The sequence below is a fragment of the Phocoena sinus genome, chromosome 6 (genome assembly GCF_008692025.1).
Source record: "Phocoena sinus isolate mPhoSin1 chromosome 6, mPhoSin1.pri, whole genome shotgun sequence".
NCBI classification, from domain to species: domain Eukaryota; kingdom Metazoa; phylum Chordata; class Mammalia; order Artiodactyla; family Phocoenidae; genus Phocoena; species Phocoena sinus.
The window spans coordinates 2,457,849-2,480,561 of NC_045768.1; the positions used below are offsets into that span (position 1 = coordinate 2,457,849).

The window sequence follows — 22,713 nt, forward strand, 5'->3', positions numbered from 1 at the left end:
GACGTTTGCAGGTAGCACTTAGCCTGGGTGCGTCCCAGCGCTGGCAGGTTTAGTGGGCCAGGTAATGGCATGCAGGTGTGCTGACCGATGCCCGCAAGGCAGGACGGAACCATCGAGAGCTGCTGAGGGGCCCGGGCGCTGTCCGGTTTCAGATTGCTTTGCAGGCCCTGGAGGCTTCTCTACCCCGTTCCTGGGAGGCGGCGGGACAGCCCCAGCCCGCCCTACCTGGCTGAGCTGGTGGGAAAAGAACGTCCACCCTTGGCTCTGACCCAGCTGTGACCCCAGAAGTGTCTACCTGCCTGGGCTTCCCACCCAGGGAAGGGGCCTGATACTCAGTGCTGGGGAAGCTGGTGTGCCTAGTGCCCTGGTGGCCTGGTAGGGAGAGTACTGGGGTAGAGGGAGCTTTGGAAGGTGGGGTTCTGGGAACAGGGGAGAGTTAGGCTGGACTGGGCAGACCCTGGGCATTCTGTGAACATTTCACCAGGCGCCCATCAGCAAGTGGCATGTAGCTGCCCTCCCACAGAGGCCCTGTCCTAAAAGCTGAGCATCTGTCCTCCCTCAAATATATGGTCGGATGAAAAGGGAAAAAACAAGCCAAAAATATGATTAAAAGGTGAGCAAAGGCTTGAATGAACATTTCTCCAGAGGAGGTACACAGATGGCCAATAAGCACATGAAAGGATGCCCGTCATCACCGATCACTAGGGAATGCAAATCAAAACCACAATGAGAGACCACGTCACACCCATTAGGGGGGCTATTATCAAACACACACACACACACACACACACACACACAGAAGATAACAAGTGTTGGTGAGAAGGTGGAGAAATCGGAACCTTGTGCGCTGTCGGTGGGATGTAACATGGTGCAGAAGCGGTGGAAACCATTACGCTGGTGCCTCAAAAAACTGTAACACAAAACCACCATCTGATCTGGTAATTCCACTTCTGGGTATATAATCGAATGAAATGAAAGCAGGAACTCAAAAAGATATTTGCACACCTGTGTTCATAGCATGACTGACAATACCCCCCAGCCTCACCTGACCCACAGATCTCATTTGTAAACAAACCCCACATTCCGCAAGGCCTGCCCGAGGGCCTGGATCCATACACGTGAGACTGGAGACCCATCTTCTCCCACGCTTCCCCTCAAGAGCGAGAGCCACCAGGCTGGGGGTGGGGCATCTCCTCTTAGGACCGAGCACGGGCTTCACTCCATAGCGAGGGTGCTCGGCCTTCTGGGGCCCAGAGCCTTGGAAGGTGAGAGGGCTGCAGGTGTAGGAATCCAAGAATAAAAGGGGCGAACAAAGCTTTGCACACGCACGGGCACAGCAGCCGTGCTCACAACAGCCAAGACGTAGCAACCGCCCAAAGGCCCGGCAACGGGTGACGGATCAACAAGATCTGGTCCAGCCTTACAATGGAATACTACCCAGCCTGAGAAAGGAAGGGAATCCTGACACACGCTACAGCGTCGATGAACTTGAACACATTACGCTGAGTGAAAGAAGCCCGAACAGAAACTAAAGGCCACATCCCGTGAGATTGTGTCCATGTGAAATGTCCTGAATGGGCAAATCTGTAGACATAGAGATTAGTGGTTGCCAGGGGCTGGGGGATGGGAGAGGAGGAACTGGGGTTTCCTTTGGAACTCTGATCGAAAAGTTCCGGAACAAGACAGTGGTGATGGCTACACGGCACCGTAAATATATGCAATGCCACTGAAATGTATGCTTTAAAATGGTTAAAAAGGACGATGCAGGATGTATACTCCAGGGCTCCAGCCGAGACTCCCTAACCGGCATGTCAGGCGGTTGAACCAGCACCCTTGCTGGTGCGGACCTGGGGTAAATGGGCAGAGGTCTGAACCACAGCGGGGTCTCTCCCCCAGCAAGGTCACAGCCACACACCTTGGGATTCAGAGGCACTGCCCATAAACCCCGAAGGCCTGACCGGCCACAGACCCCCACACCTGCCATGTGCTATTCGAAGAAGCAGTATTCCTTGGGAAAGGCCTTCCAGGATGCCAAGAAAGAACACTTTGTTACCATTAATTATTTACATCTTGTTTTTTTTCTTGGTCTCATTCGGCTTTTTTGCTGCAAACATCAAGTTGTCAGGCTTCAATAGAAACAATCTCTTGGGGTGCTAGGGAGAAACAATTAGCCAATTAAAATTTAATTAACTGTGGACACAGACCAAAAAAAAAACAGCATGCGTGAGTGATGCCAGGACTAGTTGAGAAAATTCGACCTCCCAGCCCCCTCGGGTGGGGCCCTCAGGGTACAAGTCACGGATGGGAGTGAACCACGAGGTGTGCAGCTTACCCGACACCCACAGGGACCAGAAAGGCCCCTCCAACAACCACCGCCAAGAGGTCAGCCAGCCAGTCCAACCCTCTGTTCACAGATGCGGAAACTGAGGCCAGAGAGGAGCACAGGGGCCTGCCCACGTGCCAGGAGGTGCAGCGGCCGAAGCAGGGCTTGGACGCAACGCTCCTCACCCCCCACCCCGACTTCTCCATTGTACATGTCTGCTGCCACCATAGGCACCCAAGTCCCCTCTCCCCAGGAATGATCCTAAGTGAGAAATGAGTCGATGGGTAGGACTCACCCACCAAGGATCACGGAGACACCTCCCTGGCCATCAGCTCCTCCCTGAACCCCTTCCAGGGGTAGCGGGGCCAAAACAAAGGCCCAGAGGCTCCCGGGCCTCACACACAAGACCTGCTCATCTCCCACAGGGCGGTGGACCCAGATCACTCACAGCTCTTCAGACCTTCAGGGACTCAACCACCAGAATGGAAACTTCCGGGGCTCCCCTGGTGGCGCAGTGGTTAAGAATCTGTCTGCCAATGCAGGGGACATGGGTTCAAGCCCTGGCCGGGGAACTTGATCCCACATGCCACGCAGCAACTAAGCCCGTGGGTCACAACTACTGAGCCTGTGCTCTAGAGCTCGCGAGCCACAACTACTGAGCCCACGTGCCACAACGACTGAAGCCTGGGCGCCTAGACCCCGTGCTCCGCAACAAGAGAAGCCACCACGATGAGAAGCCCGTGCACCGCAACGAAGATCAGCCCCGGCTCGCCGCAACTAGAGAAAGCCTGTGCGCAGCAACCAAGACCCAACGCAGCCAAAAATAAATAAATTTATAAAACAAAACACGAGACTTTCCCAGCCCTTGTCCACCATGCGGGCGATGACGGCCAGGAAGCAGAGAGAAAACCACTCCCAGCACCAGTGAGGAAACGTGGGGTCAGCATCTGAACGGCTTATTTGACTCTGCGTGTGCCTGCACGCGTGTGTACACACGTGTGCCCGGTGGTGAGTTCCTCTGAAAGCGGACGGGCTAAAAACATCCTGAAATGACAACCCTCCGTTAAAAGGAGGAAACGTTTTCAAGCAGAAGCTTGGAAAGCCTCAGCCAAAAGGCCTGCAGGTGGCTCTGCGGGGCCTGGAGGCCGCTACCGCCCCTCGGCAGCTGCATTTTAATATTTTAATCGGTAATTAGCGCCACGTGCATGCTGAGGACGCCAGCCTGGATCGCCTCCTGACGACATCGGGGCGGGGGTGCTGATGAACTCGCTGCAGCCTGGGCATGGGCAGCAGACAGGCCGCAGGTGAGCGCAGAGCAGCCGCGCTCAGCAAACGCATGAACTAACGCCAGGGAAACGAGCAAACACGGGGAGGCCCGGGCGAGGAGATCGGGCTGTCGGATGGATGCCCCGAGGCTGCCTGCTCCTTCCCGAGCAGAGCCCGGGAGCGGCCTGCATTCATCGAGGAGGAACTGACATCTCGATCTCGAACGCAGGGCAGTGGGGCGAGGGTGGCGGGTGAGGTTGGCACTCCAGGCACAGCGGGATGGGCTGTCGGCCACCCCCCTGCCCCGCTGCCAAGGCCACCGCCACCGGCTCCGCGCGGGCTGGTACAACGAGGGCACCACCCCCGGGACTCACGCACGCAGACAGGCAGCCGCACCGTCTCAAATCTTCCTCCAGCAGCTGAGACGGGGCCCATCTGCAGACCCATTTTACAGATGGGAAAACTACAGCCCCCAGGGGTAAGGCGACCTGTGTGGGTCAAGCCCACTCCCCAGCGTCACACTCTGTCCCAAGCCCCCGAAGGTGCCTCAATGGGTCCACTTTTACCTGGCTTCCAGAAGCATCGGAACTCGCAAGGAGTCCGGGGGTGAGTGTCTGCCGGAGGGGCTGGGGCAAGAGAAGGGGTCATGGCAATAGTGGGACAGATGGGAGGTCTGGCAAAGCAAACTGCTTTCCTCCCGTGTGCCAAATCCAGTAGACTGTCAGGGTCCTGGGGTGCGTGCAGAGGGGCTCGGTGGGAAGGTGCTGGGATCGATAAGTGATGCCTGCCCAGGGCTCTGCAGGGGGTGGCGGCATGTGCCAGGCGCTGCCATGCCAGGGGGACGGAGGAGGGGAAGGACAGGCTGATGATAAAAGAGGGTCCCAGGCAGAGAGGAAGAGTGGGACAGAGGGCCAGGAGGAAGGGCACCTCTACCACACAACCACCGAGGGGCCCTGAGGCCGGGGCAGCAGATCCAGGCTCTGGACGCAGCCAGAGCAGGTGGCAGCTGACCTGCGGACAGTCGGACGGACTGGGATGCTGGCGGACAGAGCCTGCTTCCCACATCCAGGACAGCTGTGACCAGCCTGCCCACCACCAGGGCCCTCAGGCAGCCCGTGAGGCCCCATCCCTAGCCCCCGCCTCCTAGAGCCCTGATTCCAGGGAGGTGGGTTTCCTCAGCTGTTACGGACCCCTCGTTTCAAACTGTGCTTTTAACCCCTTCAGAACACTTCCTATAAGCAAGATGTCAGGCACAATACGAAAGAGAAAACAGATAAAAGTGGACTCACTCCGATTCAGCAAGGCCCTGCCTTCCGCCTTCTCCTGGCCTCCAGAGACAGGCCCAGACGGTTTAATCCACTGCAGGAGGGAATGCACCTCCTTGTGCCCTTTAAAAAGCTGATGGTCAGGGCTTCCCTGGTGGCGCAGTGGTTGAGAGTCCGCCTGCCGATGCAGGGGACGCGGGTTCGTGCCCCGGTCCGGGAAGATTCCACATACGGCGGAGCGGCTGGGCCCATGAGCCATGGCCGCTGAGCCTGTGCTCCACAACGGGAGAGGCCACAACAGTGAGAGGCCCACGTACCGCAAAAAAAAAAAAAAAAAAAAAAAAGGCTGATGGTCTGCCCTCTCCTCCTGAGTCAGGCCTCCTGTGGCCTCTCCCCAGACAGCCCTGCCAGCCTCCACGCTGCCTCCCGGCCCCCATATCGCCCTCCTGGCCTCTACACTGGCCCCACATTAGCTTCCCAGCCCCCTGCAGATGGCAGAATTCCACAGAGCTGACCACTCCTTGCCCCTGCAAACAGTTGCCTCGCTTGGCAGAGGGAAGGGGCACGGCAGAATGCAGAACTCGGCCTCCGCCGTCCGCAGGACCCGAATCGACTCCCCAGTTCCACCACTGCCGCGGGACACAAGCGAGACGCAGCCTCTCTCGGTTTCCTTCCTCACTTCCTGAGGCCCCTGAAGACGGCAGGAGCTCACAGATGCAAAGATCTGGGCACACAGCGCACCGGGCTCCGCAGGAGGCGGGAAGCACGGGAGGGGTGCCGGCAGGAGGGCTCCCGGCAGGGCCGGCACTTGGGAGAAACACTGCGTGCCCCACCTCGTGCACTGACTCAAGGAGAGGCCTGTTGTCCGCCCCCAGCCATGCTGAGGGCCAGGTTTAACCGCTTCAGAAGTTTCTGAGCCCAGCAAAATGTTTTCATGGATAATAAATAGAAGAATTCAACCCGTTTACTAGAGGGTGTGCTCTGCTCTTGAACTCAGATGAGAGAAACAGCCTCGCAGACCTTCCTCCCGGGTTGTTAATTCCACTCAAAACGGGGGGGCTAAAGTGAGCCGAGCTGACCAGGTAGGGCTGCAGGTCCAGGGCGGCCCAGGCTGGGGACACGCAGGGAACTGGGCCCCCGACGTGGGCGATGGGGGCCCCCCCCGGGCCCGCCTGGGCCTCCTGACCCACCGAGGGCACCAGGGCCTTCTGCGAAATGCCTCACCCTCACCCCGTCGCCACCAACAGCTTCCCGGCTCCTCCAGTAAGATCCACAGACTCGCGCAAAGACAGATTGGTGCACTGCCCCCCATCCCAGGTTGGATTCTAGGCACCAGAAGAGAGAGCATGAACGTCCCTACAGCCAGGCAGCCCGTGGTCTGGTCAGGGCACTGTGACCCGCAGCCCTGGTAAGGAAGGAAACTGCTTAGACGGTGGATAGCACTGGGCCCAGGGGGCATCCCCCCCGTTTTAAATAGCGCGATTTGAGCCAAGGCCCCAGGAGGTGAGGGTGGTGGCCTGCGATGAGAACGAGTGAGTGAACTGGCAGGAAACCGGGAGCGGGTCCCAGGAAAGACAGCCCAGGACCACTCAGAGCCAGAGGCCGGCCATGGCCTCCTGGAGGCTGGGGTCCACCCCCTGGGCCCCCGCTCCCTCCTCCCTCCCTGCCTGATGCCCACCCAGAGGACAGACTCGCCTCCTACAAAGCTTTCTCAGTTCTACCCCTGGCTTCACGGTGCAAGTAAACACGCCCAGTAGGTGGCTGGTCCACAAAGGATTATAACGAAGATGATGATGAAATCTCCATCTGTTCACTGACCACCGGGTCCCAGCCCACACGCAGAGCTGTCCGTAACACAGCGCCCGTGGGGCTCCGATCAACAGGGGAGAGCTGGTACGACCACTCGCATCTTCCAGATGAGGAAATGAGGTTCCGGGAAAGTCGCCAGCCCAGGGTCACTGCCTGGACCGACCCCAGCAGCAATGCCAGGCGGGACCAGACGTGTTGGCAAAGCCACCACTTCACCGCCCTACTCAGGAGGCTCACGGCGAGGAGACGAGGCTGTCCTTCCATGGTGACTTTTATCCACAATCTCTGGGACCACAGTGACTTTTATCCACAATCTCTGGGACCACGGTGACTTTCATCCACAATCTCTGCGACCAAGACACCAGAAGAAAGCCACAAAAACCCTGCAGTCTCACCAGGATCCTCCGTCCAAAACTGCCAACCAGATTCCACGCTAAGGCACCCCGGGAAGACCCAGCCCATCCCGGCCGCCCACTCGGCCTTCCCGCGCTCCTTCCCTTCCTGGGCCCTGTGCATCTGACGGACGCCCAGAACAGGACTCGAGGGAACGCGAGAAGGAGCCGTCAAGGAGGCAGCAGGGCCCCGGTCTCAGCAGCAAGCCCACCGGCTGACGCCCTCCACACCAGGCGGCTTGGCCTTTAGCTCCCATCTCAGGCCCTTCGCTCAAACCTTCCCTGACGGGACCGGTTTGAGCAGAAACCTAATACCTTTAATGCGACCATTCGGGGAAAATACCAGGGACAGGGGCCAAAAAAAAAAAAAAGACTTCCGGAACCAACTTTCTGGATCCCTCAGCACCTGCTGGAGCTCGCCGGATGGGTGAGCAGAGGGACAAATTACTAGTAAAAGTGATAAGACCCGTATGTTTGCTTCCTGGCCGAGGCCGCGTAACACTACCGCACCCTGGGGTCACGCCCTCGTTCTATCCCTGCAGAAGCGAAAGCTCAGAGTCCAGGTACCCGCAGAGCGCGATCCACGCTGGGTCTAACCGACAGGAAGCCCCCCTCCCCGCCGCCCACCCCCTCCATCGCCGTGCTCTGGACGGAGGAGAGAAGGCTGGCTGCACCCGGGGGCCCGCAGCCCTCCAGCGGCTCCGGGGGTCCACCTGCCTGCCGCGGGCCGGGAAGCAGAGGGAGCCCAGTCGGCATGAGCTGCCCCTCCCAGCGCTCCTCCCAGGGTCAGGAAACACTTTCTGGAATTTCATGCACCCCAAAACATCAGCTCCTCTCCAGGGGCCAGGGGCCAGGGGGCGGGTGGGGGACCCTGCTGGTTCTGGAAACAGGAAGAATATGCCGGCGCATCGGCCCAACTCCGCTCGGTGGCTTCCTGGGAAGAGGGCTGATCACTCCCCGACAACGGGGGGCTTTCGCTGCAGCCGAGCTCGCACCGCACGTGAGCCGCTCCGCACCCACACGGCAGAGGCAGGGCTCCGGGGTCACGGCCGCACGGTGGGCCAGCACGGCCAGCTCCAGGGGCAGAGTTCAGAGCCTTCACTTTCCCACCCCTTTTTTCTACCGTGACCTGCACGACGGCTCATCTGGGTGACCCTCGGAAGGCAAAGGTCATGCAAGTCTCTCTGTTTGATCTCTGCCATAGTAAGTGTTTAATAAATTCTTGGTCAATTGAACGCTTAACGGGTTGATGGGTGGAAGGACCAAGGAATGAATGCCTTTTCGCTTCTCAAGGAATGACTCCAATTTGAGAGACTTGGGAAGCTGAGAGGCAGCTGTTTAGTAAAAGAACACCACCACCCAGAACCCAGACAGGACCTGAATGCTATAAGCCTCCTTCGATAATAGCAAAGAAAAAAAAAAAAAAAGACCTGGAAATTTCTAAAGCCAGCTATCCCAAAAGGATTCTTTCTGCTCCTGAATCCTATGTAAGTGGAGGACGCCCAGGCAAAAAGTGCAAAAGAGACCTTAAAGCCCTGCTCCCACCCACCCCCATGAGAGACCACAGCCACCCCCAAGCCCTTTCCCAACCAGGCAAGAATCGGCCTCAGTGTCATCTCAACACAGGCTCCAGGTAATTCCGGTCAGCAGAGACTGGACTCGACCCTACTGATCGATCCTTCTGCCCGCGCCGGGCTGGCGGTGGCAGTAAGGGGACAGCAGAACAAGCATCACATCTTCATGGTCTGACATCACTGAGCACCGCCAGGCACGTCTGGACTAGCCTGGGCGTCCCCACTGGATGGGGCTCCTGGAGGGCAAAAGGCGAATCTGGCCCGTGGGAACCTGGGCGAGTGTCTGCTGTCTCTGTGCTCAGAGCCAACTCTCACATGGTGACGGCCTTCCCAAGCCCAGCCCAGGAAGTCACACCTGAGTGAGGGGCCCGACCTCCCCAGACCTGCTCCCGTCCCGCAGTCTGGAGCCCCAGCTCTGCCTGCCCGTCCACAACTGCCCTGGGGCGGAGACAGTCCCCAAATGGGACCAGGGCAGGCAGCGGTGCAGCGGGGAGGAGCCGGGGTCTTGCTTACGTGCGTGCCTTCCAAGGGATCCTGTCCCCGGGCGTCGGGGGGACGAGCCGAGCAAAGCAGGCTCTGGTCAGTGGCTCCCACATGGCTAGAAGCTCCTCTCGGCACCCCAGCCTCTGCTGGCCCCACGTCAAACTCAGCTCAGGCTGCTGACCACGGGTTTACCGCGCTCAGAAAACTAGGCAGGTTAAGTGGGAGAGCAGTGCACGGATGCTCAGCCAGACAGACACAGGGAGGACGGCGGGAGGGCCAGGCTGGGCTCCGGAAGTCTGCGCGAACAAAACGATGCAGAGAAACTAAGAGAGGGGAAGCTGCCACCAACCTGTGCTGGTCACCAAACCTGGGGGCAGCACCGCCGTTTAATGAGCACCTACTATGGGCCGGGCTCCAGGCAGAGGGCTCCCCGGCCCACGTGGTCCTTGGCAAACCGAGGTGGGTCAGAGTCACTGCCAGTAAGTGGACCCAGGTTTGTGAACCAGGTCTGTCGGAGTCGACGTGAAGGGCAGGAACGGAACCAGGGCAGCCCTGCCCTTCCCAGAGCCTCGGGTCTCCCTGCAGGACGTGAGGCTGAGCCCAGGCCCCTCGGCTCCTGCGTTGCATTCCCGGCCCCCACACCGTGACTCACAGTCGAGATCCCCTGCCCACTCCTGGCCTGCCCCGAGCGGCCCCTCTGCAGGCAGCTGGCACGCCCCGCCGGGGCCAAACCACCCCACTGGAACCGCTGACGACCATAAGGGGTGCCCCCTTTCACAGTGTTTGGCCACGGTTGGCAGGTCACGTGATGAGAGTTGAATCCAAATTTATGTACGTGTTACGTGACTGCACTCGGCTCAAGTAAAGTAATGAGCACCTACTACAGACCGGGCGCTCTGTGTGTCACAGCTGGCCAAGAAATGGGTTTGGCCAGGGCTGATCCTGTCTTTTCCTCTATGCAATTATTTTAAATACCAGTTGTGTGTATCAGTGTTTGTGCGTGTGTGTGTGTGTGTATGTGTTCCGAAGGCCGTTCCCCAAAGTCCAGAGCCACTGGCTTCTCCCCTGCCCAGGGCACTGCTGGTCACAAGGAGAAATAAGAACAGGAGAGAGGTTCTAAGCCATCTATAAAGCAAGACTGTGAAAACCGAAAAAAGCCCGCTTATGGGAAAGGACACCAGCACAGCTCCATGCAAGCTCCCAAGGCTCCTGCCCCAGCAGACACGCCCCCAGGCAGAGGGGAAGAAGGCGGCCTCAGAGTCCTGGGCAAGTGCCCTACAGCCAGAGGGACTTGGGTGAGTCATTTAAGAGAGGAAGAGAAAACTCTAAGAGCTGAGTGCTGACACTAAGAGACAGGCTCTTGAACAGGTCCCGGAATCTCGTTTCTGGAGAATTTCAGAACTAAAGAAGAGGACCGTCAGGCCCAGGTGGCTTATGGGAAACTCCTAGTCATTGATGCTAATTTGACACTTCACAGCACTTCAAATAAGGGCTCTTCTTGGAACTGACTCCTCAGCATTTGCAAGTGCAAATACAAAACTCCCCTCGCGTTTCATAAACCATGTATTCACAGAACTCGTCCGCAAACACCAGGTCCCTTACGATAACGGTCCTCAGATAAAGCAGGCAATAAATATCTCTGATATTTCCCACCAGCAGGTGGAAATGGCCCTGGGCAGTCCTGGGCCGGCAGCAGAGGGAAGGGCCCTCCAAGAGCACGCAGGAACTCAGGAACAGCGGGGCCACAGGGCGGCAAAGAGCCAGGCCTGATTCAAGCCCTCGGCCCCTGATCCATCAACAAGGTATCACGTCCTGACCCCATCTTTTAAAATGAGGGACCTTGGAACTGTTGGCTTCCAGATGGAACGTGACGCCCTGCTTTGACACTCTGAACACAGGCTCACCAGGAAGCCGCAATGAGCCATACCCTCACCTGGCCTTTTGCACCTACCTGCCCGGCCTCAGGTTCCCTTCACCTGTGCCAGCAGGACTCCCAGACAGCTGCCAGGGACACTTTCTGAGAACACGGGGAGACTTCCCGGGTTATCTGCCACGGACCCAGGGAATCACCTCCAGGGACCAGGGAGTTCAGATAACCCCACCCCCGCCTCGCCCGACACCTGCTCAGAGCCAGACGGCCCTGCTTGTTTCAGTATAATCTTGACGGCTCCCTTCTCGGAGCGCCACAGTAAAAGCGGTACCTGCATCACCTCAGCTGACCCACGGAGCTGGTGCCCTTTCTCCCACAAAGAATGGGAGACTCGGGGCAGGAAGTAAATGCTTAGGGTCGCTCAGCTAGAAAGGCAGGGCCAGGGCTGCATCCCCGGTACTGGCCTCGTCCAGGCCCGGCTTTCCCCTCATCCTCCTGGATTCAGGATGCCTGACTACACCCTGAGCAGCCTGAGAGGCGGGAGGGGCCGTCCTGCTGCCCCAGCCCCCGATGCACCCCCTCCTGTTTGTAACACAGCCAGGCCTGCACCTGCCCACTGGGCTCTGCGCGGAGGGGCCCATCCCGGAAAGAGGCCACTCACCTTCCCAAAGTCTCGGACATCGAAGAGGTCGAAGGGGTCAAACAGCTCGCTGTTCCTGAGTCCAAATTTGTCGTGGCAGACTTTAAGGAAGGTGCGAATGTTCTTCAAACACAGGAACTAGAGGAGAGAAGGGAAAATTACTCAACCTGCACGGTCTGTACGGGCAGTAACGCTAACAGCTGCAAACTCTGCCTCCGTGCGCCGACCTGGACCAGCGCTCCTCTGCTCGGAGAAGACACCACGGCCATCCCACTGGCCCTGGCCATTCCTGGCCATCTGCCCCGTGCCCCTGCCCAGGGATCCACACGTTTCAACTCCGACAATCACGGCTGAAACAAAATAGGCTGCTTTTCAGTCAGCAGGCACAGAGCGGGCACTCACACAAGTGCACACTGCCTTCCCCACACAGACGCAGCCCCCGTTACTTTACACGTGACAAAGCCCTACAGCAGCCATGGGGACCCCTGGAGCAGCACATGCCAGACAGGCAGGGGGCCACTGGGAGCACAAAGGCCAGCATCAGAATCCCAGATCAGGGGCTTCCCTGGTGGCGCAGTGGTTGAGAGTCCGCCTGCCGATGCAGGGGACACGGGTTCGCGCCCCGGTCCGGGAAGATCCCACATGTCGCGGAGCGGCTGGGCCCGTGAGCCATGGCCGCTGAGCCTGCGCGTCCGGAGCCTGCGCTCCACAACGGGAGAGGCTACAACAGTGAGAGGCCCGCGTACCGCCAAAAAAAAAAAAATATCCCAGATCAGCATCCACAGTACCTTCTCCACCCAGTAACCCAGAATCTGAGCTCCCAGCTTGCAGCGGGCTTGGCAACACAATCGGAGGCATGCGGTGAGGGGGCAAACAGGGTCGCCAGCTTCAGTCCCCGTGGAAAAAGCTGGTAAAGACTTGGGGGCAGCAGGCAAGGTGGCCTGGAGCACAGACCTTGCAGTCACAGGGCCCTGGGTTCGAATCCTGTCCAATGACTCTGGTGGGACCAGGGGAGAGTGGCTTCAGCTCCTGAGGCCTGGTTCCCTAACAGGACGTGCCTGGCTGGGTTAACTATCCACCCTGATGGCACAGACTGGGCATTAGGTAGGTGGGAGCCATCAGCCCACACAGTCCAGTTCGGCGTGGGCGTCCACGAGGTGAGGACCACGGTGCACACAGCTGAACGCTAACCCAGGGTTCAGACCAGTTGTCCCCATGGTAACCACTCACTAAGGGCCCAACAGTTCAACTTCAAGAGACCTGCAGAGAGCCTGGACTCCTCACCGGAAACTCAGACGAACAGACAGATTTAGATGAAGGATGAGTCAGAATCAGAAGCTACGCAGGCCCAGCGTAAACCAAGATGTGCTGAGAACGCCCACAGGGCACATGGCGCCCCAGCAGAGATGCGAATCTCCCCACCCAGCTGCACCCAGTGGGCATTACCCCCGGCTGGGGAGCACCCCCCTCATGGGGCCACTCCTCCATCCTGGCTGGAGCTGGTCACTGGTCAGAGAAGACCCCAGCTTACATGCTTGTAGTATATTAACTATTCTCTATCTGTGTGTGTGGGTATCTGGGTGTGTGGATCTGGGTGTGCATCTCTCTGCGTTTATCTTTGTGTATCAGGATATATCTGTGTTTGTATCACTGTGTGTTTATCTGTGTATCTCTGTGTGTTTGTGTGGTTCAGTGTGTATGTATGTGTGTTTATCTGTGCGTATCAGGATGCATCTGTGTTTGTATCTCTGTATTTATCTGTGTGTATCTGTGTGTTTGTGTGTATCTGTGTGTGTATCTCTGTATCAGTGTGTATCTGTTTACCTGTGTATGTCTGTGTGTGTGTGTATTTTTTCTGAACACCTGAGAGTAAAATGCAGACGTGACCCCCTTCCCCCAAACACCTGAGCGTGTATTTCCTGAGAACAAGAACACCCCCCTGCACAATCCCAGCACCAATGTCAAAATCAGGCAATTAACGTAGGTCCCACACCTTACCTCAACTAGAGCCAGGACTCACATTTCTTCAATAGATAAAGATAAAGGACAATCAAAACGTCCTGATAGAAAAAAATATATTCTGGCCCAAGCATCCAATCTCGGCCCACACACGATTTTAGTCATCACGTCCCTTTTGTCTCCATGAACCTAGAAGAGCTTTCTCCAACAGAACTTTCTGGAAGGATGGAAATGTCCTGTGTGCGCCGTCCAGCAGGGCAGCACCAGGCACACGTGCCCGCTGAGCGCTTGAGATGTGGCCAGTCCAACTGAACAACTGCACTTTGTTTTAAAATAAATTTATTCATTATTTTTGGCTGCGTTGGGCCTTCGTTGCTGCGCGCAGGCTTTCTCTAGCTGCGGCAAGCAGGGGCTACTCTTCGTTGCGGTGTGCGGGCCTCTCATTGCGGTGGCTTCTCTTGTTGCGGAGCATGGGCTCTCGGCGCGTGGGCTCAGTAGTTGTGGCACTTGAGCTCAGTAGTTGTGGCTCGCGGGCTTAGGTGCTCCGCGGCATGTGGGATCTTCCCGGACCAGGGCTCAAACCCGTGTCCCCTGCATCGGCAGGCGGATTCTTAACCGCTGAGCCACCAGGGAAGCCCAACCACTGCACTTTTAAGGTAACTGTATTCTCATGAATTTAAATTTAATAGCAAAACCGGCTACAGCTACTGGTTTGAACGTGTGGACCTAAAACCCTCCAGTCTTTGTCTTCCTTGACCGGACATTTTCGAAGAAACACAAACACAAAAAGACAAATACTGTAGGATTTCCCTGACATGCGGGACCTAGGATAAGTAAATCCATGGAGACAGAAAGAGGGCGGAGGCTGGGGAGTTAGTGTTTAATGGGGACAGAGTTTCACTTTAGGAAGATGAACAAGTTCTGCCTGTTACACGGCATTGTCAATGTACTCAATGCCACTGAATCGTACACTTAAAAACGGTTAAAAAGGTAAATTTGTTTGTATGTCTGTTATTGGTGTTAACCTGTTTTATTGTGAAGCATAACACACACAATGGATCCCCAGAAGAAGAAGGTAGATTTGTGGTTTGGGCCGCACCCCGCCCCGCGGCATGTGGGATCTTCGGTCCCCAACCAGGGATCGAACCCGCACCCCCTGCATTGGAAGCGCGGCACCTTAACCACCGGACCGCCAGGGAAGGCCCAATGGTAAATTTTATGTCTTGTATATTTCACCACCATAAAAAATTTTAATTCACAAAACAGACCCACAGGGAGGAGGCCACGTGACGACGGAAGTGGAGAGTGAGGCGATGCTCCCAGGAGCCAAGGAACCACCAGGAACTGGGAGAGGGGCTGGGACACATCCTTCCACCAAGACCCCAAGAGACAGCCCATCCTGCGGTCACCTGGATCTCAGACGCCCAGAACCGCGACTTCAGCTGTTTCCACCCACCCCCAGCCCCCACCCGGAGGAGGGGCCTGAACCAGAGCTGCGCCGGCCCCCTCAGCCCTGCAGCTCCAGACCCTCTTCCCGCCCGCCCTGCAGGCCCGGCTGCGGCGTCCAGCCGGCTCCGGCCTTTTCTACACCACTCGCCTCTGATTTCCACTAAGCCTCTATTTTAATTCCTCCTCAGCCTCCCGTTTTTAGAGTTAATTACACAGCTCCTAAACATAATGGCAGCCGGCAAGGCCAGGCTTCCCTTGGGGGCTCAGGCGGGGCAGGCGACCCGTGTGCACAGTGTCTGCCCAGCCTGGTCCCACCCCCAATGTGGCCACTCGGGCCCCTCACCTTCCAGAACCGCTCCCTGTGTGGTCTGGGCCCACCCCAGGCTGGCGGTGGACAACAGCCGCACAGACAGGCTCAGACCGCAGGGCAAGGGGCACGGCAGGACTGGGAGAAAGCACCCGGGCCGCCAGCGGTCCACGGGTGCCTGTGCGCCTGGCGCCGCGCTGCAGCCTCTGCCCTCCCTCCAGGAATTCACCCCATTTCACAGGTAAGGTAACTGGCGCCCAGGCAGCGGAGAACTTTGGCTCCAGATTAGAAGGTGGCCAAGCCAAGAGTTGAACCCACGTGTGCTTCCAGAGCGGTGACGGCCCTTTGAGAGGATGGGGCCTACCTCCAGGATGCCCTGAGTCCTGGGTCCCCCTTGTCCGGTGTGCTTACCAACAGCATCCCTTTCATTCCCATAAGTGGCCCCGTTTGAATAAGGGATATGGTCACCGTCTCCCTCATTGTACAATTAGCGAAAGTGAGGCCCAGAGACTCACCTTCCTCCAGTCCCCTCCTTCCCCACCACCCCTGGGCTGGGAGGGTGCGTCGTCGGAGCCTGGCCAATCAGAGCCACGTGGTCCCTCACTCCCAGCAGAATCGGCTTCTGATTCTGGGACAGAGACTCCTGAGGGGTGAGGGTGAGGGGACCAGGGCTGAAGCGGCTGCAGGCACGTCTCAGCCACAGGCTGGGTGACAGTGGGTGGGGTCAGCGGCCAGCGTGAAGCCTGAAGCTGCCCCCCCTTGTCTTGTGGCCAGAGAAGGCCTGACGGCCGGCCGTGTCCCTGTGGCTTCAGGGGTAAGTGGCATTCTTCTGTCTCCTCGGCCGGCGGGGCCCTCTATGAAGGGCGGCCACAATAAGGGTCTGTCCCGGGAAAACTGGCCCCTTGACAAGCGGCCCAGACCGGAGGCAGCGCCGTTGTATTGGTTGAGGGCATCCCGTGGGGCGTGGGCTCCCCCAGCCCCAGACACGGGGCGGGGTGGGGGGGGCCCCAAGCAATCCCTCATTGAGGCCTGGCCACTGTGCCGAGAGGCGGGACCGCCTATGTCCTCTAGTCCCAGGCCCTTTTCAGCCTCCTCCGACCTGATCAGGCTGAAATCAGATTAGCGTGAGGGCACAGGCTCCACGGGCCGCCACCCACCTCCCCAGGCACAGCAGGACAGGACAGCCCAGGCCTGCTGTTCACTGTCACCTGTCACTTAGCTGTTCCCAGGCCCCAGCGCGGGGATCCTGGACGTGATAGGCAGAGCAGGGTCCTGAGAGCCAGGGGCCGTGTCTGAGCCTCGTGGCCCCCGTGCACCCTCGAGGGGCGGGGGCGGGGGCGGGGGGGGGACTTCCTGGCCAGGCTCAAGCGGCTCCACTACGGCCTCCTAGTGGTCAACCCACTGATCATGGAGACACCGCCAGGGACAGCCCCACCCCGTGGAGGAGACACAGAGGCCCTTCCCCACTGGGCGGGCAGCCTTCAGGCCACGAGGGCCCCTCCTGTTACATCCCCGCCCAGGCTTGTCCCCCAGGCAGTGCTGGGACAGGGCCCCCAGAGCTCACGTACCTCAGCACTGAGAGGCTGGTGCAAAAGGGGGAACTGAGGCACAGGGTGCTGAAGCCACTTGCGTGAGGTCACATGGCAGCAGGGAGCCCGGGATTTGTGGTTTGAATGCAGGTGGCCAGGGAACCGCCCACAGGGCGAGGGAGGGAGGTGACAATGGCTGCTTGCAGTCCTGCTCCAGTGACAAACCTACTACTGCCTGCGACGGCCCCCTGAGCTGTGCACCCCATTCCACAGATGGACAAAGTGAGGCTCAGGGCAGCTAGACCATGGGTGGGTCCAAGTTCCTGCCAGAAACAGTGCGGCTGGGATGATGACCACAGGCCCCTGCCTGAAGGGGGGAGGGGAAGCCCTGTCAAAGCCCAGGATAAGGGAAAGGGGCGGGGTCTGTGTGTTCAAGGCCTGGCTGGCTGCCCTGCCCCTTGGAGCCCCCAGGGAGCTGTGTTGGGCCATGAGGGAGGCGCCCGGCCCGGATACTGGGCTCTGTGGGATGTGACTCACCCCTCTGTGCATACCTGGCTCCTGGTTCCAACCCCCCTCCCCCACCGTGTGTGCTTGGCAAGTCTCACTGCTACAGTGAGGGGCTAGACTAGGGTCCGGGGATCCCAGGCATCTCACACTGGCTCATAAGAATCTCCAAAGCTCCCATGTAGCAAGGGTTTCCATGGCACCAGGCTCTGGGCTAAGGGATGGGCTGCTCACAGCATCCCAGAGTCATTACAGCGATTCCTAATTCACTGACGAAGAAACTGAGGTCCCAAGAGGTTACCTAGCCTGCCCAAGGTCACTAGCAAGGACGTGACAGAGCTGGGAACAGATCTGGGTCCGTTTAACCTCCAAGGCCAGACTCCTGATAGTTTATAGGTTTCTGAGAGGGGAGTCAATAAGATTTTTTTTAAAAAAGAAAATAATACTTGCAGGAAAATTAAGTCTGGCTGGGGTGATGGGGAGACACTGAAGGTAGGAGCCCAGCCTTTGGACTTGACAGGCAGCCTCCACACACAGAAATCGTGGCTCACGAATCGGCCAGTGGGTGGGGGAATTTGGAAGGACTGCTGCACACACAGGAACCGAGCAGCACGCCCCACTTCATTGTTTACTGAGACCTTCTGCTTTTAGGTCTGCACTTGATCCATCCCTACGATGGACTTTCACTTTGAGCCCTAGTTTGCAGGTGTGGAAACCAAGGTTCAGAGATTTGGCAAAAGGAGGGGTGACCTCTCCTGGTGCCCTCTTGCCTCTCACAGGGCTTGTCCCAGGGGAAGAAGTCCCTTTGGCTGCCCCCAGGCTAAGTCAGGAGGCCAGCAGCCTTCAGCTCCCAGAAGTGATTGGGGCCCACATCCCTGCCAACATTCCTCCCCTCCGCCCGCCCCCGCACGTGGTCCCCGACACGCAAAGCTCCTCTGGGCACTCTGGCTGGCATCCCCGGCCCACCCACTCCACCACACGGTCCCACCACCCCCAGGGTCTCCAGGGCAGGGCAGGAAGGCACAGACGCACATTCCAGCCCAGACCCTGGCCTGGCTGCTGGGCTGTGCCTGCTCCAACTCAACGGCCCCATCTTCTCCCGCCTCAGTTTTCCCATCTGTAAAATGGGGAAGCCTTGCCCACTGACTCCTACAATGCTGGGCCCCTCACTCAAGAAAACTGCTTTACGAAGGGACAGTTGACACTGGGACCTCCCAAAGTCCCTGTGCCCAGAGCTTCCCTGGGCCACCATGCCCTGCAAGGGGGGAGGTGGGGTCTGGCCCCGACGGCCCCTCCAGGGCCCTGTGATCTGAACTCCCTCCTGGGCATAGTCAGCCAGAACTGAGGAGTGGCCGCACCCCAGACGGAGCTGGCCCTTCGTCCACACCTCTGCCGGCCTCTAAGCGTACCAGCCTAACTCCTCAAAGCTGATGCTCAGGGGCCAGGGGAGGAACCAAGGCCTCCAGGACATGACGTGTCTGAGGCTCTCTGCTCACGGCCACAGCAGCGGGACAACAGCGAGTAGAAGAGCATCCTCCCAGCACCCCCCAGCCGTAAGACAGAGCCCTGGACCCCCAGAGAGGGACCCGGGCATGCCAGCTACCCAGGTATCTCGAGAACGGGAGCTTTGTTTGAAAACCCCTGCATCTTTCTGCAAGGCGGGGGTCTCCACATCTGAAGTTCACGCTCTACAACACAGGTGCCAAAAAGCGCCCACGGACAGCACTGAGTTTCTTGAAATATTTCAACAAGCGGCACTAAAACTGCACTTCACTATGACAAGTCGCTTTGCTGCAGCTGGAGCCATGCTAACCCCCCGTCCCCGCCCGGAGCCAAGCTGCTAAGCCTGACGGGCAGCTGACGACGAGGTCTTTGATCAATAAAAAATGGGAAAAGGAATTAATTTCTTGTTTTATGTATGCCACGTTCATTCCAAAAAACATCTTAAATGACTTCATTACTCTTTAATAGAAGAAGCTTACTGGAATGGATCTTTGAAATTTGGGGCCCTTGGGGTAAATAAACAGGGGGCCTGGAGGTGACAAGCTGGCCAGATATTCCATGGGGGGTAGGGGGCCAAGACCCTCTTCTCGCCCTGGGTCCCAGATACCCTGGGCAATGACCCACAGCCAGGGTTCAATGTCTAGTGAATGAATGAATGAATGAATGAACAGATGACCGCCTACAGAGCATTGACTGACATCTCTGAAATGGCCCAGCTTTTCCCCCAAGCAGCAGGGATTCCATGGGGCCCCTGGACGGCTGCAGCTGCATGGTGGGAACCCTCCCTTCCAGAAGCATCTCTTCCAAAAATAAAGGGGCAGGTGGAATTTGGGGTTGGCCATGACCACTCACTCCCTGATGGTACCCATCAGTACCATCCTCGGGCCTCTGTGCACCAGCCAGGTAGGCTCCACCAATTGCCAAGCCCAATGACACCTCCGGCAGGGAGGGATCACGTATCACCCGTCTTACAGAGAAGGAACCAGGCTCGGGAGGTCGGGACCTGGGATTGGAATCAGTCCTTCCAACTCCACAGCCCCGGTTCCCACACCGTCAGGGGCCGAGCCTCCGTGACCGCCCCCAACACTGAATCCAGGGGGAGAGGCCGGTGCACCTCCGGCTCACCCGCTGCTCCAGGCAGGGAACGCCCAGGCCCAGCCAGGCATTTGCTGAGGAGCGTCAGGGACTCGATTATGTCTGGACAATTTAACAGGAGCACTTCCTCCACTCAGGCCGTTTCCTCAGCTGCAGACGCACCAGGAGACAGGGGCTCACGTGGGCGCCAGCAGGCTGAACCCCAGCGGCCTCTGTGCAGGGCCCGCTGCAGGGAGCGGAGGGGGTCTTCTTTGTGCACCGAGGTCCTCCAGGGGCTGGCCTCGCCCCACATCACAGGCAGGCCACGTGCGATGGCGGCATCAGGCCCACCGCTGTGCCCGCCCCTCGCCGTCGCGTCGAGTGGCTTACCCCACAGACGCTAGATTTTTGTCCAGAAAGGACCGAGTCACCCGTCTGGCTTGAAGTCGGACACTCGTTGGTGCTGAAACATCTCGGATGGCATTCTACTTTCTCCAGTAACAGATCATCCATCAGCTGCTGGGCCTGTGCCGGGTGCTCCACAGAGCTCTTTTTTTTTTTTTTTTTTTTTAAATTTATGTTTTTGCGGTACGCTGGCCTCTCCCGTTGCGGAGCACAGGCTCCAGACACGCAGGCTCAGCGGCCATGGCTCACGGGCCCAGCCGCTCCGCGGCATGTGGGACACGAACCCGTGTCCCCTGCATCGGCAGGCGGACTCTCAACCACTGCGCCACCAGGGAAGCCCTCCACGGAGCTCTGTATGTCCACGGTCTGCGCATTCCTCTACCCGACTCACGAGCTATCACGCGTGCCCGTTTCATGGCTCGGGGTCCACCCGGTTCAACCCCCAGCGAGGGGAGGGCCAGCTCTGACCCATGTGGTCTGGTCCAGCCTGGGCCACGAAGCAAGACACCTCCCACGAAGGACCGCCCCCGCGCCCTGCAAAGCCGTGGGCAGGGGAAGCCCCTCTGGGAACGACATCGGAGGAGGCCGGGGCCAACCCGCTGTGGTGACAACAGCTGCACTGATCTCCGTGAGCTGGTGCCTCTGCCTGATCCCAGCTTTCCTGGGAGGAAGGGGCTCCCCAGTGATGCTGGCCCCTCCCCTGCCCCGGGACATTACCCTCCCGCCGTGACCATGTGATTCAAAACGCAGTCTGCCTCCCAGGTGCTGGAAGAGGGGGTGCCTCTAAGGCAGACCCAAGTCCGGCCTCAGCGAGCTTCCTGACCCCTGAGCCCGGACCCTTCTCCCGCAAGAATGCCCTGACCCATTTCCAGCGCCCTCTGGCCACTTCCGGGAGCAATGGGCGTGGGCCTTGGCCTCCCACCCGGCCACTCCCTTCCCCCTTTGGCCCATGAGAAGGCGGATGCTGCACACACAATGCTGACACCTGGCACCTCTGGGGCTCCCGGCCCTGCTGTGCTCAGTCAGCCCGCTCCCTCCGCACAGCCTTCCACCGTGGGTCGCAGCTGCGTGAGGGGTCCTGCTCGCCACGCCCCGGAGGGGGGCTTCCAGTGAAATGGGGAGGGGCTCAGCTGAGCCACGGGAAGCAGGTTCTGAAAGGTTAGGAGGTCAAGCTCCAGCCGGAGGGAGACGCACTGCCGGTCAGGCTGGACCAAGCTGCTGACAGATGTAAAGCCATCACTCCCCACCCTGATCTCGGAGCACGTCCTCATCGACACTTGAGGGGAAACTCACCAGGAAAACCCATCCTGGAAAAACACTAGGTTGGAAGCTCCTCCTCAACTCTGTCCATAGTCAGCAGACACTTAACAGGCGCCTACTGTGCGCCAGGCCCTGCCGCAAGCCCCAGGCTCAGGGAACACACACAGGAGTGCAGCAAGAACGCCTCTGAGCCCTCGGCTGCCCAAGGAAAGAATAATCTGTGACTTCCTCCCGATACCTGGATGGAAACTGTTCCCAGCAGTCCTCAAAAGATCCGCTGCTCCAGCTAATGGCCTGTTTGAGCCCGGGGTCGGGGGGGCAGGGATAAAACGTAGCCCGCCTTATCAAGACTTCAAGGTCAGAGTCAAGCGAAGGTTTTCTACAAAGCCGGCAGGAAATTGCTTTTCTAGTGTTTCTACGTGCAACCATCTTCGCTTGAGCCAGAGGGTTCCATCCCGCTCTCTTGCTGCTCCAGTCCTCCAGGCGGGCACGGCTAGGAGAGATTAGCTCGGCCGCTGCCTGACACAAGCGCCCCCCACCACCACCCCAGCACCCTCCTGCGGCCCCGAGCCAGGCCGTTAACGCTGGCCCACAAGCCCTGTGAAATCGCCCCTCGTCTCTGCCACTCCAGCGTCTCCATCTCTACTTCCTGCCTGAGAGTGGCCTCAAGGTCAACATCAGAGCATCCTTGTCCACACGCCTCCAAGCTCCTCTTTCCCAGTCCAACTCCAGAGGCAGGTCAGCCCTGCGGACGTTAACAGGACGGTCCGAGCACAGACGCTACCCCCCCTTTTTACAGAGGAGGCTGAAGCTTGAGAAAGCTGTTTGCCAAGTGTAGTGGCTTGAAAGATAGCCCCCAAAAAAACACGTCCATGCCCTGGAAAAAAAGGTCTTAACAGATGTAATGAAGGATCTTGAGACCGTCCTGAATCAGGGCGGGCCCTATGTCCGATGACGAGTGTCCTTGTAAGAGACAGACAGAGGAGAGACGCGGGGAGGAGAGGAGAGGCCAGGTGAGGCCAGAGCAGGGACAGGAGTGAGGCGGCCACAGCCAGGGATGCCTAGACCACGAGGAGCTGAGGGAGGTGGGAAGGACCCTCC

At 58.6% G+C, this 22,713-nt stretch overlaps 1 protein-coding gene across 3 annotated transcripts in view; it reads right to left on the reverse strand.

Moving 5' to 3' along the window:
- The window catches only part of VAV2 (vav guanine nucleotide exchange factor 2), a 178,783-nt gene that overhangs the window by 126,640 nt on the left and 29,430 nt on the right, over positions 1 to 22,713 (reverse strand). For all 3 annotated transcript variants that reach the window (XM_032634005.1, XM_032634004.1, XM_032634006.1), the window contains exon 2: positions 11,644 to 11,760. In XM_032634005.1, coding sequence (XP_032489896.1) covers positions 11,644 to 11,760 — 117 coding nt within the window. The remainder of the gene's footprint in view (positions 1 to 11,643; positions 11,761 to 22,713) is intronic.